Source organism: Labrus bergylta, chromosome 20 (genome assembly GCF_963930695.1).
Source record: "Labrus bergylta chromosome 20, fLabBer1.1, whole genome shotgun sequence".
Taxonomy (NCBI): Eukaryota; Metazoa; Chordata; class Actinopteri; order Labriformes; family Labridae; genus Labrus; species Labrus bergylta.
In genome coordinates this window covers 2,057,514-2,076,281 of record NC_089214.1, presented here as the reverse complement: position 1 = coordinate 2,076,281, position 18,768 = coordinate 2,057,514, and the positions used below count along the sequence as shown (strand labels likewise).

The 18,768-nt window shown below is 45.0% G+C and overlaps 1 protein-coding gene across 11 annotated transcripts in view; it reads left to right on the top strand.

Moving 5' to 3' along the window:
* si:ch211-285f17.1 (sickle tail protein homolog) overlaps positions 1-18,768 on the top strand; it is a 120,665-nt gene that overhangs the window by 60,339 nt on the left and 41,558 nt on the right. For 9 of the 11 annotated variants that reach the window (XM_065949001.1, XM_065948998.1, XM_065948994.1 and 6 more), the window contains exon 2: positions 13,163-13,452. In XM_065949001.1, coding sequence (XP_065805073.1) covers positions 13,163-13,452 — 290 coding nt within the window. Of the gene's footprint in view, positions 1-11,441; positions 11,588-13,162; positions 13,453-14,321; positions 15,260-18,768 lie in introns of those variants that run through there. The other 2 variants (XM_065949002.1, XM_065949005.1) reach the window with 2 other exon arrangements.

Here is an 18,768-nt window from a genome sequence, read left to right as displayed (position 1 = left end):
ATGAACAGGCAGGTAGACGTTCATTATAGGGGGACACATAGCTCCCAATGCACACATTAACTATTCACGACCAGCAAGACCACCCTCCTGTTGGCAAAACTTTTTCGTGGTCATCCTTTTGTGATTATCTTACGCCGCATGTCGACCATTTACCTCCAATAATGAGACGCACTCAATGTCCAGCTGACAATACTTTCATATCATGCTAACAATGACGAGCTTTATTTAACGACTCAAGCTGTTTTCACATCTAATGTCAATATACAGTAGCCAATGAGAGCGATCGGACTAGGAAGCGTCACAAACCCTCACCCTCAACTGGCCCTGCAAATGAAATAACAGCCGCACATGATTCATCTTCTCAGTCAGGATCTCATCCGTATTGTTTCTCTCTCTTTTTTTTTTAATTTGCTGCAAAACAGAAGTCACAGCAGGACACACACCGAGCGTCCTCCATAGTTGTTTGTCTTCTCAAGTCACGCAGGTTTCTGATCTCGTTTCTGTCAAATGGTTACTACAAACTGCAGGTGTGTGGTCTCCCGCTCTGACTGTCGGCTAGTAGTGTGCGTTCAGAGCATTAAAATGTTAAACTCTGATTAAAACTGTCCTTATGTCCTCATCATCGGTTAAAGATTTTAAAACCGTCTGGTGTGTAGCCAGCTTCACCTGAGAGGAGCAGAAGTCTAATGTCACTACAGGTGACCTCTTTTCCATTACCTGTTGTCACCTTGATCCATTGTTTACATTAAAATATAGATGAGAGCAGCTTTAAAGTTGTGATGTCTCTGTAATAAGGGGCCGCAGCGTGTTGCATCCCCTCTTAAATCTTTATAATTCAGCCTGTTAGATTTCAGCACAGAGGCCAATAACAGCAGGGACAATATGACGCCCGGTTGCTGTTTCATACACACAGTGTAATCAATCACTGGCATTACTTGTGCAGTTAAAATTGTACCCACCACAAACCCCCTCTGCCATCCACACACACACCCTGTGACCTGATCCCCCCCCCCCCCCCCCCGCCTGGCTGCCCATTACGGCCCTACTGCGGTGAAACTATTCAACTTTGCAGGCACTCACTTTTCCACCTCTCCTCCCGTGGGAAAGCTGCAGCATTTACGTCGCTGCAAACACAATATAATACCGCCAGTGTTCTTTCTTCTCTCACTCCCCCTTTAGGTTGATCACCTGAATTCTTGTGATTTAAATCTCCTTTTACGGTTCTTAAAAACGATTTATGCAAACTTGTTTTGTGGGTGAATTTTACTTGACCTCAAACTGTTAACAACTCTTATTTCTTACATCGAGCCTTAAGGGGGGGAGAGAGTGCACTTGGCCCTGCACTGTCACACCTAATGCATACTTTCTGCATTAGAGATTTCTCATTCCTCACTCTGAGCAGGTCAGACCGAGATGTCCAACATTCACAAACCTCCCAGCTCCTTTCTGCTGCAAAGAGAGCCTCAAAGCTGACCCACACATCTACATGCACGCGGGCAGCACATATATTTCACAGATTAGGAACCAGGACAGAGGCACTAGTGTTCAGCCGCCCCCCACCCCCCCCTCTACTCGAAGGGGCCCATTTCACATCCCTCCACCACCTGCATCACTTATCACCTCTCCAAAAGCTGAGTGGAGCAACTCGTCTCCGTCTGCTCTCTGTCACACAGATGTGAAGTTTTTAAGTGTTTGAGTGCTACATTTTAAAATCATACATCCTCGTTTTAAAGCCTGATGTCATCAATGAATTAACTGTTAGACAACTGCTGATGGTAATATCTGATTTCATCTTTCCTGCATTCCTAAATTGTGAGGTAGTAATAAGTGAGAAGTTAGCATGCTGTGCTAGCATGCAAAGAGGAAGAGGAGAGAGGAAGAGGAGCTCAGAGCAGAGGGGGGAGAGCGAGTGAACACATGATTGACTGGCTGCGAAAAAAGTCGGGGGCTGTAAGCTGCTTATCGTTATGAAGAGAGTCAATTGCAGCGCAATCACTTTTTAATAAACTTGCAGAGAGAGAGCACGCATATTCAAAGACATATTTAAATGGAAGCCATGTGCAGGCTGAACGCGTAGTTAACCCGCTGCTGCTGCACTGAAGTCGCCTTTTCGTTTTGCTGCAGTTTCATCTGCACGGTCATCTGTTTTCAGACGTGTCCTATACGACATCATTTTACCACCGAGTAAAACTTGTCAAACAGATAAGAACATGAGTTATCATCAACAGTTTGGAAAAAGCCTGAGATTTTGTATTCAATTTTTTTGCAGTTAATGTTGCAATACTGGGCAGCATCATGCAAGGCAGATGGACGCTCTGCAGCAGAAGTCTCTGTGCAGAACTGATGTCCACAGTGCAGTTATCATCATGATGTCATACATGAACAGGCGCCGAGGATCATTTAGCCTTTAAAGAATCAAATATTACGCCCATGGAGCTATAACAGACAATCCTGCATGAAGGTGAATGCTGAGATTGTAGATGGGTTTATATGTTTATCTATTTCCTCCTTTTCACCTTTTAGTGAAGGTAAATCAAATAAATCAAAAGGTATTCCAGTCACTTGTAAAATGTCTGATTTTGTTATTTTTTAACTCTCTGTAAACTAGTTCTGTATATGAATATAATCTGTAGATGAGGAACAAGCTGTTAGGTGTGTGAAAATTCCAGTTTCTGTTTCTGGTCTCCAGTTGTCCATTGGCTATTCTTTAGGCTCCGGCTGCATGTTGAGTACATCACCATAATGCAGAGTTTAACAGTTTTTCCCCTCAACTCAAACTCCTTTCTTGCTTCTCTAGTCGCTAGTTTCTTCTGCAGACAGGAAGTAGCACTTGGAAGAGGAAGTGTTGTCACTTAACCCGAAGGCAACACACTTTTTAAAAAATGGCCGCCACTCAGTAAGGCTTTAAGGTTGTTAGATGACTGCAGATGTTCTCTGAGGATTCAGTATGTTAAAAACACACAGAGAGATTTGTTCTCGTCAGGGGATTCTGAAGATGGACTCAGTAGAAATGTCTGTTGCAGCTTTGAAACACAACTTTCAAACGTGGGCCCCCCCTCCTCACTGCAGGACGCAGTGTGTGCGTTTACTGCTTGTAGCTAATCTGCAAGCTAACGCACGCTAGCACAAGCTATCCGCAGGTGTTTGTCACCTTCCTGTCCAACAGGAAGTAGATCAACTCCACGTCCACGGGTAAAAGACAACACAAGGTTCACCCTCGTTTTAGAACAAGCTTTATCCACTTGGTGATTATATTTTCTCTTCTTTGTCACTACATCATCCACGTCCGTCACCGGTTAGAATCTCGTCCAATCACTGAATTGTATCCACCCCTAAACTCACCTGCTGCTCTGTCATTGGCTGGAGGAAACACACCAGCTCCCCGACCAGAGTCAGCCAAAACAAAGCAAAAAAATGCAGTCAGAGGACAGAGTCTCTGCAGACACAGAAGGGACGATGGAGCAGATTTACTTCAGGAGAAGTTTTATATTTTTACTTTTGAGGAAAAAGCGACTGACTCTGTCTTTAAAGTTTATCTTCAGCAGGGGAAAAAAAGAGGATGCATACTCTTCCTCTGTGTCTTCTGGGTGGATGTGTCCCACCCATCTGCGGCTTTTCTCAACATCCCCCCCCCCCTCCCCCCCAAAGGACACCTCCAGCCGTCACTGTTTCTGAGAAGACATGGTCGTCACGGGAGCGAGGCAAACATCTGAGCCGGTGGCTATAGGCTAACTCACACCTACTCTGGCTGAGGGTTAATGAAGTGTACACACTGCTGGGGTTTACTGGCAAACACATGTGCACTTTTGTGCATACACACACACACACACACACACACACATTATTGCACACAGAGACACACTAACAAACACACCCGGTTCATTAAGCAGCACTTAGTGTCTCGGTTAATAAACGACGAGGGGAATATTCTGAAGCTGGTTTCCTTGTTGGAGATTAAAGAAGCACACAAAGTAACTTTTTTTAATTTTCTCTTTCACACTCACTCCCACGCTCTATATTAACCTCCCTGATCATTGCACAACACGCCTGGAGCATGTTCAACAACAGCACCCCCTGGTGGGATATTAATGCAGTGCATCTCAAAAAGGAGCAACAACTTGTTTAGTGTGCTGCTGGGGGATTGATCGGGTGCTGATATCTGTACGGCAGGGACAGCAGACAGAGACGCCGTGTTTGTGCTGATGAGTGGAGACAGCCAATAAACAGAGCTGTTTGTTTGAGTTGTCCGCAGGCTGTCTTTAGAGGCGAGTCTCAGGACTAACAGGCCGCCTCTCTCAGCTCCTCTCTGCTTTGTTTTTCAGAGGGAGGGGGAGCTAGAAAGAGAGAATAACCATCGATCAGAAGAGAAGCTTATAGTGATTTGAACCTGGATTTTAAGTACCGCAGAACAGGGGGACAGTCTCAGGACTCTGTTAAACTTTATCAAAGTCTAAGATTGCTCAGCAGGAGGGGGATTTACTTTTTCACTTGAGTTAAAGATCTACAAGTCGAGCCCGTTCAGAATAAGCAATCGCACTCGGAGGTAAAGCAGCAGTGAAATCAATTTGCCACACTTCATCGAGTGCAGCTACAGAGTCTAAACATGCACTATTTAACCTTTTTCTTTTGCAATGCTATGCTCTGATCTGCTGCTTCATAGCTGATATCACATCCGCTCACCCCCCGATGCTGCTTCTATTCCCAGTTCTGACACTCACACTCACACTCACACTCACACACACACACACACACACACACACACACACACACACACAGACACACACACACACACACACACACACACACACACACACTCACATGGCAGACCACATGTCTGTAACTCATATCTTTTTGGCCGGCTGCCTGTCAGGTTGGCAGCACTCTCTGTTTATAAGGTTTCACCCCGAGCGGAGAGTCTGGACAGGCCTGAGGATCCATCTACCCACACACACACACACACACACACACACACACACACGTTCATACTGTACTTACCGCTGATACACACATGCATCTTAATTGAAAGGAACGTTGCAATCAGTGTGTGTGTGCGCACCGCAGAGCACCGCAGAGCTCCGGGTGTCTGCAAAGTCTGAGCTGAGACAGATGCTGTGGTGGTCCGAGCTAACAGGGTGGAGACCCACGGTCATTAACAGTGACATGGCAGCAGGGAGAGGCCTCATTAGGTGAGAATAGATTGAAAAAAAGAGACAGAGAGATAGTGAAGAAAAAGCAAAAGAAAGAGATAAAGAAGGAAGTGACTACTCCTGGCGTCCACCATTGTCCTCAAGGACTCTGCCCTTTGGAAGGAAGTTTTTCTTTCTACTGTTTCCATTGCTTGCTCAGGGTGGATTCATTGTGAGCTTTGGGTTATAATATGAATATGGTTTCTTGATCTAAATCCACTCTGATCCTGTATTTGATCATGCCTATAAACCCCTCTATTTCAGCCCTGCTCAGAACAGGCTGTTTCTGTGTCTGTACCTTTAAATATGTAAATGAGCTGTGTCTGACCACGCCCCTTCTCCGGAAGGGCTTAGTTGTACTCGGTGCTTTCTTGCTCCATGTCCTATTGTTTACGGTGAGAAGGCAGACTCAGAGGGCAGAACAAACACCTAGCTGTGGGAGTGTCACCCACCTGGGGGAGGGGCTACTGCCATTTGTGATGTCATGAAGGGAACATCTCCAAACGGCCTGTTTGAGCACACATTTTCTGAAAAGTGGAGCAGGCAAAAGACGGAGAGGATGGACTTTTCTCATCATTGGGGGGTTTGTAAACTGACTAGAGACACATGTTAGAGTAAGAGAAACATGGGGGAGTGGCTTTTACAGAATATGTGACCTTTAAACTGGATGGATTATTGCACAGAAATGATCTTTGTGGAATTTGTTGAATTATCTGCACACATGAAACACACATAGCTGGAAGTTGTATCATTGGGACAATAGTTTGAATTTTTAGGTAATGCGAGAAAAATGTCTGAGTGATCTAAAAACTTTGACTTGAACTTGTTATTGTCTGGACTTGAAAAAGGATCCTAACGGCCTCTGGTTTTGCTGAAATGGTTCAATTCTGACCTGAAACTTGAACAATAAACCAAAAGAATTGAATGAAAGCGGCAATCATTCACAGCCTATTGGAGGAAAAGACTTCAGGGTTGAGGTCACTCATTCACAATGGTCTCTTTGAATGTTGGATTTCATATGTGGACAATTTTCTTTGACAGCTGGCCTCAGGCTAAACTCAGGAGTGAAACCCCTCGTATTTAAAAAAGATATGAGGGGTCTCTTTGTGAGGAATCACGTTCACAATCGTCCTGTTTATATCGTTTTGTGCACAAATCAAAAGTGTTGACATGCCTTAAGATTTGAACATGCAAAGACTGAAACAAAAACCCATAAAGGAAGTCAGATATTTCCTGCATACTGGTAGAAAAGATTTGATTGTGTGTGATAAATGTGGCCTGGCTGCATTGCGTGTTCATTTTCAGCTTTGGTGTCACATGCAAAAAAGAAAGAGGTAATCTGTCGGATCAGCAACGAGTGACAAGTTGGTGTTGAAATCTGCTTCTTTTTCTTTTTGCTTTGAGCGGGTCACATGCACAGAATCTCTCACATTAGCCAGCACTAAGAAGAGAGTGATGTGATGAGCGAAGGGCACGGAATCAGGTGGTGGTCAGCCGGACAGGAAGTGTGACTGGTGGGAAACGGAGGTTTCTTCAGCTGCAAGAATGGAGAGGAGTGTGTCTTTTTACAAGCTATCATTTTGGTTTTTGGTCGGATTGACTTTCCTTTAACTCTAAATTAATCATTCGAACTAGCAATAAGAAAATCTCTCCAATCCAAATGTGTCAAGGCAATTAAATCAAAAACCACAAATGTCACTCTTGTGGTGATGAAATTGAGAGAACAGCAAACAGGATTGATTTTTGAAGATAACTCAATTTCATGGCTGTCAGATACTTGTAAAGATATTTCAGTGTTTATTTCCTGCTAAAGTATCTGACAAACATCTTTTTGTGATTGCATCATCTTAAAGTGAGATGTGTAGTGAGAGAGATGATAAAGGTATCTTACTATCTGATCATTAAGGAAACATGCTATGTTGAAGTGCTGGCTTCTCTGACAACAATGCAGCAGCCAGTATGTCCTCCTTCTAACTTTAGATTCTGCTCCTGAATGCTCTGGATTTGTTTGGACCAGAGAAGGTAGGAGCTTTTAAGGGCGACCCACACCACACGGATGTTTTGGACGCCCCTCGGTTTGTCAGATATGAGAGCAGTTATCAGGTCAACAGGTGTTGCAGCGATGGAAGCGGTCAAGAGAAGTGGTTCAGATAGAAGTGATTGTACCCGACCTAAAAAGCCTCTGCATGTTTCTAATAAGCTCCACGAGCAGAAACGTGCTCAAACTAGGATCAATATTAGAGATGCTTTTTGAAAAATGGAGAGAGGTTAGAACACAGAAAGGTTTACAGACCCATGCAGAGCTGGATAAACACTGAAGCTTCAGAGTCCACCACATGGTGACCTGAGTGAGCATCCACTCTAGAGGGAGGGGGGGGAGACGTTGTTTAAAATGTAAGGGTCAGAGTTACACACTGCTCCAGTTTATTACTATTTCAGCCGACATACAACATTTTAAAACTCTTTTTTAAATGATATCATTGCAGTGATCTCGATGTTTATCTTATTCTAAATAAGATCACATCTGTTGATCTGCTCAGTTCCACTCGAACAGATCGTCTGACATCCAGACGCAGATAACTTCCACATCATCAGAATACTGTCGAATGCTCCGCGGTTGGAGCAGTGCTGTTATGTGTTCACATTATGCACGGCTTCCTGTGAGCTCTGCTTTTTATTGCACACAGCGGGGCTTTGTATCTGACTGCATACTTATGGGACAGTAACAGTAGAGGAGAGTGGGAGTGCACTCAGGGATACATTCCTCCATAAATAAGTGACGACCACAGTAGTATAACTGCACACACAGCGGGAGGCCCCCCCCCTGCTCCTCCTGTAAGACCCTGGGTGTTCACGGGCGAGTGTTTCATGTCTTTCAGCCGAGACGACCATCATTTACTCAACAACGCTGGCAGCTGTGAAAGAGAGAGAGCCACATTCTTCAGCTATTGGAGTGAGACACAATTCACTTGCAGATCCCTTGTGACACGTTTTGGCCCCCGGAGTGCTGACAGTGAACGTGCAGAGAGGCCGGTTGGTCCGGACCACAGGATGTAATTGTTGGTTTTTCTGGAGGAGCTGCTTTAATTATGAGTTTAGGTTTGCTAACAGCTGACCTGGTCGTGGTGAAGTGTGTGTCACTGTCAGGACACTGAATGCTACAGAAAGAATTTGACGCTCTTTGTTGTCAAATCCTTCCATTATCTTTACCGCTTTTCCCGTTCAGGGTCGTGGTGGTCTGGAGCCGATCCCAGCTGTCATTGGGCGAGAGGCGGGGTTACACCCTGGACCCTGACACCCTGGAGTCAATCACAGGGCTGACACATAGAGACAGACAACCAGACACACTCATTCACACCTACAGAGAATTTAGAGTCACCAATTGAACGGTCAATGGAGGTTCCTGGTTCGATTCCCCGTCTAAAAGGAGTCCCTTTGTGCAGGTTCTCTCCGGGTACTCCGGCGTCCTCCCACAGTCCAAAGACACGCTCGTTAGGTCGAATATGAGATGTAAATGTTCGAGCATCAGCCAGAAACCACGATAGCGTTTTACATTTTGTGTCTCCTGTGTCAAAGCTATCTGAGAGGATAAGATGGCGGATCAAAGCGGCCGAAATGAGTTTCCTCCGACGGGCCGCTTTGGCTCGATCATTCACGGGGAGCTCGGAGTAGAGCCGCCCGCTGCTCCTTTGTATCGATCTGAGTCAGTTGAGGTGGTTTGGGCATCTGATCAGGATCCTCCTGGACGCCTCCCTTTAGAGGTTTTCTTGGCATGCCCAACAAGGAGGAGACACCGGGGTAGACCCAGAATCCGCTGGATGGATTATAGACCCCGTCTAGCCTGGGAACGCCTCGGAATCCCCCAGGTGGAGCTGGAAAACGTTTCTGGGGAGAGAGGGAAGTCTGGGGTTGGCCCGGCCTCGGATAAGCAGAAGAAAATGGATGGATAGAATAATAGAATAGAATGACTTTATTGATCCCAAACTGGTAAATTGTGGTGTCACAGCAGCAGGTTATCAGAGCAAATAAAACAATATAAGAATAGATACATAAATAAGCACTTAAAAAATAAAAAATAAGAAGAGGAAGAGATTTATACATCAAGGATTTAACTTAACATTCCTACTGGTTAGAAAAAAAAGAAAAAAGAAAAATTACATACAGCATTTATTCAGGCTGAATGTAAAAATACTTGCTGGAGGTAAGAGGTGTAAGTTAGCACTTACTGTATGCGTCATCATCTCCACTGAAACATAATGAAACATTTAGGTTCAGCTGTAAGTTTACAAAATGACTGGGCATTAAAACCTCAAATCTAAACCTCTTCAAAACGTGTCTCAAGGCTTATTCCTTGCAACATTTTCAAATGAACTCCGTGTATCTGGAGTTTGTCTTTTGCTTCCAGCTTTCATAAAGAGAAAAAAACCTGTCAGAAGAGGATGAAACATTTAGTCTACATAACTCGTTTCTCACACCATCTGTTCCTATAGCTGTTATACACGACGTGCTCCAGCCTGTTCTCATGGGGGTTATTGCATATCGTTGTGGGGATACAGCCCAGGATAAGCAGTATGAGGTAAAAGGGAAAATTACAATATTTCCTCATGTGCTTTACATTGGCTTGTTTTTATTGTTTTAAGTTGTTATTCCCTTTTATAGACGGTTTAATGTGTGAAGCACTGAAGTCACCAAGAGGACACTGAAGTGTGCACGCTGCAGAAGACTTTGTGCTGAAACGCGTCCACTGTTGCTCTGTACGCCGCTGCCCTGTACGCCGCTGCCCTGTACGCCGCTGCTCTGTACGCCGCTGCTCCATCGAGATAAACATCCTCTGAAGGACATTTAGAGAGCTGACTTTTGTGTTAGTCCTCTTGCAGTCGTGCACCTGAAATATTATTCCAACCTTCACAACAGGGTCCTAAGACGCTGACTAGTCTCTTCTCCTCTGTCGCCCCCCGGTGGTGGAATAAACTTCCAAACTCCTCTGCACCTTTAAGAAAAAGCTAAAGAGCCAGCTCTTTCATGAATACCTACTAACTTAATGATGATGGTCTCCATATTATTGATATTAGCGTGCAGCTCAGAGCAGTTGGGATGTGGCTGGGATCGAATCGAATCGTGTTGAATTTTGTCGCATCATGCTGTATTGTACCCCAGTGTATCATATCGTAGCGTGAAGCTAAGCTAACTCAGTTCCACGTTCTGATCAAATAACTTGATTGTCTGCATGTTGTTGTGACTAAGTGCCCGAGCATGTGAGTGAGCGGCCTGAAAGCAGACTGAAAGTGGGTGGGATCAGACTTGTCTCCATATGTTAGACATTATCTGTCAGCTGCTGCATTGTGATTGTTCATGCACACACACACACACACACACACACACACACACACACACACACACACACCACCACTTTCAATTACATGGCCCACAAAGTAGGCCATTGATCCCTCACGTTTTCCTGTTAAGGGATGTCAATTTGTGCCTTTTCCTTGCACATTTAGATCAGGTCACTTACATCAGCAGCTGCAAAGGAGGAAAGATCTAAAGCAGGACTCAGTCCATCCATCCACCCCCCCCCCCAGCCTGTATATATACAGACGTATATCCGTTACAGACGTGTACTCACTGACACGTTTGCACAGTATATGAAGCCGGCAAAGTGTGTTTGCAGACTGTCAGGCAAACAGTACGGTGTTGCTTTCCACAAACACAAAGAAGCTGCCGTGTCTCCTGTTGTCCTTTCCTAATTGGAAACAACACCGTCGTGCCTGCAGGAACGGCGCTTGTCTTTAAATTTAGTGTGTCGTGTTGATCAGATAACTCGATCACATATTAGCGTGCAGCTCGGAGCAGTTGGGATGTGGCTGGGAACAGAAGTAGGTTATGACACATTTGGATGCGTGCAAGCGAGCATGCGGCGGCAGGCCTCTCTGCAGGGACTCGGTTAAACAAGAGACAGATTGCAGACACGGTCCCTGATAGAGAAACAGAATGTGTGTATGTGGGGTTTTTTTAGACAGTTTGATTGACACCTGTTAGTCTCAGGGTGAGGAGAGTTGCTTCTTTAACAAAACTCCCTGCATGCTCTCTGTCTTTTTCACACACATTGACATTCAGGGTAAGAGACCCCTCCATGCTAGCTGCAGCAGAGCCTTTAGCCCCAGGGTGAGGAGGGGGGGGGGGGGGGGGCTGTGTGTCCTGGAATGCAGTTGACTTTCTAAATCCCCTCCAAGTCTATCCTGGGGCTGCGGGGCAGGGCCTATCTCAACGTCTCTGCGTCTGGAATCTCTAAGCAAACCCGACTCACCCGGCCTCACTCTGTCGCCGCCACTGTTTGTGTGTGTGGGGTGCAATGGAGGAAGAGAAAGCAGACGAAGACAAAGATTGCTCACTCGGGGAAGGTAACGAGCGTCCTGACATGCCACACTGCAAAAATGTATTTCAGATCCTTTTGGAGGTTTGTGTTCTGTCTGCTGAGTGTGATTTGGTTAGCAGTGGGGGGAAACTGGGAGTTAAAAATAGGATTGGAAGTACATGAGACTTCTGCTGTGCTAAAGTTGAGCATGCAGGGTGGGTGTGGGGTGTGTGTGTGTGTGTGTGGGAGGGGGGGCTGATTGTGCTAGTGACAGAGCTCAATCATGACGCACGACCATTCAGTGTCAAAAATGAAACCTGCCTTTATTTGTGTTTCCTGATGACGGCACTAAGTGTGTTGTCGTAGTTACATCTGAACTAAACAGACTGAAAGAGAAAGGAAACAATCTCTACCCTCTCAGCGTGTGTTTTCTTCCCCGTCCCAAGTCGTTGCACTAGTTAAATATGAAGCTACTCCTTTGAGAGGAGAAACACGGAATTCCTTTTTTTTTTTTCATCTGTAGCTCTCAGCGAGCTTTCAAAGCTTTCAAAGAAAAAACAAGAAGAAGCAGAGCCATATTAAGCCACCCAGCAAATAATGGAAAATCACTTGAAATATCCTCCTTAACTACTGAGGAGCTGAACGCTGATTACCCTCTGAAAGGTACACATTATAGCTCTACCTGCCTGTCAGAAAACAAGCCACAGGATCTGCTCCCTTTCCTGCTTCCTCACCCTCACTCTTCACACTCGAGCTGCTCTCTCCTCCTGCTTCTCTCTCTTTTATTTGTCCTCACCTTGCTTCTCTTTTTTTTTGCAGCGTAGCTTTCAGATTGACGGATTATAAATGTATTACTGTGGGTCCCCTGATGGATCCAAGACTGAGAGCAAAGATGATGATGTGCATGAGGAGGCCGTGTTGATTTTTATCCAATTTGATTCCAAAAACAAACATCTTAAAAAAGAATTTGATATGTGACTCTGAAGTCTCCGGCTGAGCCCAGCTGTTTCACACAGTCATCAAAAATAGAGGAAGACATTCCCCTCCCTGATGTTTTTCATTAAATTAATGATTTTGCAAAAGCTCTGGCTCTCACAGATGCTCTGGACATCTTTTTCCAAAGTTTATGCGTTTTGAGTTAATGGCTATCTTTGGCTCTTCTTTAAAAAAAAACAAGATGCTCAAAAACAGCTGTTTCACTTCAGTGTTTTCATCGCCGACACTGTGCCTGTCACATTAAATCGTCGTAATGTGAAACAGAATAAATATGAGACCAAACTCGGGCGACTGCAAAGCAGACGATGTTTATTTTTTGCGTGCTTGTGGAGGGAATATTAACATCCTTTTTGCATATGAAGTCAGTTTCCTCTTTTTGGTTTCCTCCTAACATTGAACAGTGTTTTTTTTATTCCATTCAACAAAGTAACAAGGTCTCACATGGTTGAACTCACCCTGACATGCCCTCTGCATGAACTATGGAGGAACAACACACACACACACACACACACACACACACACACACACACACCTACACACACACACACACTCTTGTTGTTGATGTCAAAACAATCAGCGGTGCACATGTTGACCCTCGTCTCCGTGTCCCCCTCTGTCCCCTCAGAACAAACAAAAAGCAACCTGAAGGTAACCTCCCCGGAGGACGCCGAGCACGCCGTCCGCAGACAGGCCTCCTCCCCAAATGGGACGCCCCCCTCCAGAGGGGATGCCAAAGGCAGCCGCACGGTCCCTCGGAGACACACGTTAGGGGGCGCCCGCGGCTCCCGAGAGATCCTGGCCATGCAGCCGTCGGACATGGACAAGAAGAGGGAGGCCTTCCTGGAGCACCTGAAGCAGAAATACCCCCATCATGCATCGGCCATCATGGGTCACCAGGAGAGGCTGCGAGAGCAGGTCAGTGGGTTTAAGAGAGTCCTGAGTGTGCAGCGTTTGATGTCTGTTGATTTATTCACCTGTTGTTTGTTTGTTCATACATTTACATGTAACAGCACATTTCAAAGACAGATGTGTGAAGTGCAATATATGAAGTTAGAATCGTTCATTTTCTTAAACATCTGTAATTAACCTCTCAGCACCAAATGCTTGATAATCATATAAACAGCCAGCAAGAGAACAAAACATGAACAACACAACCTTTTAGTGGGAAAAAGAAAAGAAGAGGCGGAGGCGACAGATAAGGAGAAACCGCACTAATCGCCCTTTTGATTTTATCATGGCTGAGAGGGATGCATCATTAGGGGTGTGTCTGATCTGACTGACAGGCGAGGAGCTCGTCGTCTTGTTTGTCTGGAGGCTAAAGGACGGTCTCTTTGCCCCGTTTCTATGTTGACAGAAAGTTAGCTTGAGACGGTATTTTTCCAATATTGTGACGCCATGTTGGGCTCCAAAACTCTGCCATCAGAAACCAGCGGGTGACGTCTTCATGTTTCTATGGCCAGAAGGAGGTTAACTAAATATCTTAAGGAATGGACACAACTCACACATAAATATGTAGAATCTATTAGTAGTAACCAATATGTAGAACCTCTTCTTCTTCTTCTTCTCTTTTGTGTCCACCCTCGGAGTTGCAGGTATTTTTATTGTCCCTTGCAGACTGAGGCAGCAGCACATCAGCTCCAAAACAATTTCCTCCTGTTTTCTTATTTTTTTTGTTTTGCCGCGGGGTTAAATGTGAAGTCTGTCCTATAAATCTGCCTGTCAGAGGTTTTCCCTCCCACAGCCGCTGTGAAACACTGAGGTTTTAGTGAGGCGGTAGAAGAAGAAAACACCAGCACCACAAACTAAATCATCCATACAGTCTGAAGCCGGTTTAGATCTCCATAACTGCACTCGTGTATAGTTTGATGAGCTCTAAAACTGTGAATGGAATTTGACTCAGTGTTGTCTGTCTCCTCGTTCCTCTGCTTTTTTTGAAGTTTAGTACCCTGATGACCGGGGGGAGGGTGACCCAGAGGGAGTCACTAGAAGGTGGACACTCAGATCACCTGGTCATTGTGTGTTTGTTTGCTCCGTGTCAGAGGAGACAGAAGGGAGGGGCATGCTGGCTTTTGTAGCCAAAACAATTGAAGTAATGGTGAGACTGGCACCGAGCCACAGGGGAGCTCCAGGCATTGTGCAAGAGGGATTTTGTGTGCTTTCTTTTTTTTTCCAGACCAGCCCACTCAGCTCTACCTGCATGCAAAGTTAACCCTTTTCATGAGGTGGCCTACTGATTCAATCCAGCACTCCAATTTGCATTGGTGATATCAGCCAGCAGGGGTGAATGTGTTTTATAATTCTACTTGTTCATTATTTAATCAACAAGTGCTCAACATGAGGTAGGCTATTCACTGCAGAGGGAGAGAAAGGAGGAAAAGGGTTTGTTGTGAAATGTAGGCAGTCAGACAGGTAAGTTCGGCTCCGGATTTTTTGGGGTGGAGTCAGCGTTGCCATAGTGACTCGTGATGTCACCGCTGGAGGGGGCTCAGTTTACGTGTAGGTGCCTGCTGGAGCGGACAGGCTGGGAGGGAGCTGTGCGAGTGTGTGCAGGGGGAAAGCTTTCTCTGCAGAGAAGAAGGCGATGGACCTGAAGACTGTGTGGAGGCATGGCGCTCTGTGCGAGAAGTCCGCGGAGGAATAGAAACTAACTTTTTTTAAGAAGAAGAAAAAGGAATACACTGATCGCCCCGGCGCCTTCAGCTCGAGAGGAGAGGGATTAAAGGTAGGAAACTATCGGACATGTGTTCTTCTTTGCAGTCGGCGCACTAAAAGACTTTTTAAAAACAGCAGGGGAACGATTACAAAATGCATCGACTGCTGCTGCGCGTTTTTACGCAAAGTTGCGCGTACGGGAGATGTTTGTGTGGCTGCAAGGTGCTGCAAACTTTGGGGGGAAGGGGGAGAGAGGGGGGGGGTCGCTCGTCAACTATTTGAGCGCGACTGCTTTTTGAGTTCACTAAAGGTAGCCTTGAGGTTATAGGTAATAACACAATCACCTGCAGCTCCCCGGCATCCTACAGATGTCACTCATAATGTGAAGAAGGACTCGTGAGTGGAAGTTGAGGTTTCCACACTGAGGACGTGGTTTTTTCTTTGCACGGTAAAGATGGTGTTATGATCATGGAGAGATGGCTGATGATTGGTTATAAGTTCCTGCTAATGCTGCAACGTCATAGTTACGTTTCTGAATCCGAAATCTCAAAGATTGTTTGTGTTATTATTATTTACTGAATAACTTTTACAATCTCTGCCGTGCCACATAGAACCTTCAAAGGATATTATTATTATTACCATGATGACTTCCCCTGTTGAATCTTTAATTGTTGATGTTGCATTTTTAGCATCTCCCTCCTGGCATGCATAAAAAACATGTTATGTCATTAACTCGTTTCAGTGGATTTAGGACGTTTTTGCTTGTTTGTTTTTTTCTTGGATAAGAAGCTTTTTTACCTTCCCCTCTGATAATGCATCCAGGATAGCGTGGAGCATTTTGTGTGTTTTTAAAGCCAGCTCACACACTGTTGGGAAATATGTTATAAGGAGCAGCAAGGGGGAGACTACCCCCCCCCCCCCCCCCCCCCCCCTCCTCCTCTGCCTGTGTCGTCCTCATTAGCAGAATATATTTCAGGCAGTGCTTTCTTAAGTTTTATTCCAAATCAGCTGTTTCTATAACTCTTTGAAGTTCCTCCTTTTAGCTGCTGAGATGCAGAAAGAAGCTGATGTGATTTATTGGTTGCTGATTGTCACTTTTTAACCACACAACACTTTCACATCGACCTCGGGGCGACACACTCCTCCTCGTGTGTTATTCAGATTTGTGGAGTGAGGTTTGAGCGGTGAGACTTGAACGCATCCATCGAGGAAGAAGATAGAAGACACTGTCACACACAGCAGGCAGGCGGGGCGGGGGCGGGTCCGGGCACGACTTTTCAGGGGAGTAAATGAATCTCTTGGAAATGAAAAAAAAAAGAGATGATTGACAGCTTGATTTGAGGAGTCTGATTATAGGATGTAAACAATGTAACTGTTGATTTAAGCAGCTGAAGATGAAAGCAAAACGAAGCCTGAAAAATGACAAGTTCATTGAAGCGTCTGTCAGGTCGCTGGTAAAAAAATGATTCCGCGTGAAGATAAACAGCAAGAAAACAAGTCGAGCGGCTGTGTGTGAGTGTGAGAAAAAAAGCGTTCACACACTCGTGCGTCGCTGACCTTACAGGAAAGGCAACATCAGTGGCAACAGTGCGTGCTTCAGAAGTGACAAAGAATCGTCTCTCCAGAGGTTTCCAGTTACAAAGGCGGAGATTAATCAAGGTCAGGCGGAGGTTGGGAAGATGATATTCCTTCAGTTTGAAAAGAGAGGATGACCCCACTCCTAGGACACACACACACACACACACACACACACACACACACACACACACACACACACACACACACACACACACACACACACACACACACACACAGACACAGACACACACACACACACAGGCTTATTCTTTTATAAGGTACCCCTCAATTCGTCCCTCTGTGATCTTTAAATCCTCGACAAAAGCGAGAAGGTTTTCATTTCCTCCTCTCCTCATCAGGCCTGCAAAGACCTGGATCCCACCCAAGGGGGGATGAGATAATATCCCATTGGTCTTTACCGCCACCCGTCCTCTCACCCCTCTCTATCTGTGCACGGGGGGGGGGGGGCTTTCACCAGCACAAACGGAACCGCTCCACCGATCACAGAAACACACATGCACACACACACACACACACACACTCACTCACACACACCGAGTCTGTGTCTGTGTGTGATGAGCTGTGACTTACAAGGCCAACGGTTTCCCTGCAGAGAGAGGAGGAGCCGCCATGTTAGCACAGCTGTCTGTCTGCAGCTGTGGACAGACAGACACACGTTAGAGAGAGAGAGAGAGACAGGTCAGTCAAAGCTTCATGTGATAATCCTCAGGATGCTGAGTGCACAGGTTCAGGTAACAGTGTCAGGGTGGGGTTTTTTTTTTTTGACAGGCACTTACGATGTTGTTTTTGGGTTAGTTTGTATGTTGGATCTTTCTATGCACCGGTCAGAATCGACCAATGAGAGTCGTCGATTTTAAATTATAGAGAGAAACTTGTGATGCACAAATCAACTTGTCACTCAGATCTTTTAGAATCACAATGAGCTAGTTATTGCACTTTTTGTCACAAAAGCATCGTAATGTAAAAGTACGCTCAGCAGGCATGACGTCTTCTTTTGATTTAATTTTTTATATTTAATTTTTCATTTTTGTTTTACAAGAAACACAGAACAAGTGAGGACTGGGGCGAGACAGTATGAATAAGATCAAATACAAGAATGTAAAAGGCACAGGTACAGAACATAATGGATGAAACCAGATATATTTAGGAGTCTTTATCTTTGTATAAATCACATTTTCTCCAATATTCTTCCTTTTTGAAGTCGCAGGACAAAAGTCATTTTTTTCCATAAAGCTGATAGAATTCACAATGTTCCTCAAGAATAAGTAATCGCTTTTTTACTTTTAAAAGGTATATGTGCTTTTTACCAAGACCTTCAGGATTTTTTCCTGAGGTAGAGGGATGTGAAAGAGAAATCCATTGTGATGTTCAGAGTCTCTGCGATGAATAGTTTCACATCTTTCCAGAAGCTCTCAAGACCAAAAAAACATGTACACAGCAGGCATGACGTCTTTGTACCTTTTTAAACACACAACCACACAATTTCAGTATTCACTGGTCATAATTTCAAACTGCTTTTTTTGTGTGTACTGTAACTTCAATCATCTCCAGTTATCGTCTGTGTGCAGATCGTTTTGATTCGTTTGCAGGGAGTGTGCAGAAAATAGTCTTTGTAGCCGATGTTATCAGACATTTTCAAAATGTCACTCTATAAGGTTGGGATGACCTTTACGGCTTTTTCCATCAAAGTCAGACTTTAACTTTGCAGGATGGAAAAAGAAGAAGATATAAGATGATCATTCAGGGTCTGTGTCCACAGGCGGCGTTTTTCCCCCTCTCAGTATAGTCAGCGTTTTCAGCGCTCATCATCTCGAGTCCTATGTCAACTTTCAGAACAGCGTCACGCTCGTCAATGTCACTTCTCACGAATCAAAATCAAGAAGGGGGGCGGGACTTCAGATATCAGCTTTGTCAACAACAATGGCGGAGGAGAAGCTGCTGCTGATGTCAGGACATGACTCCTTTAAATCGTCTTCATGT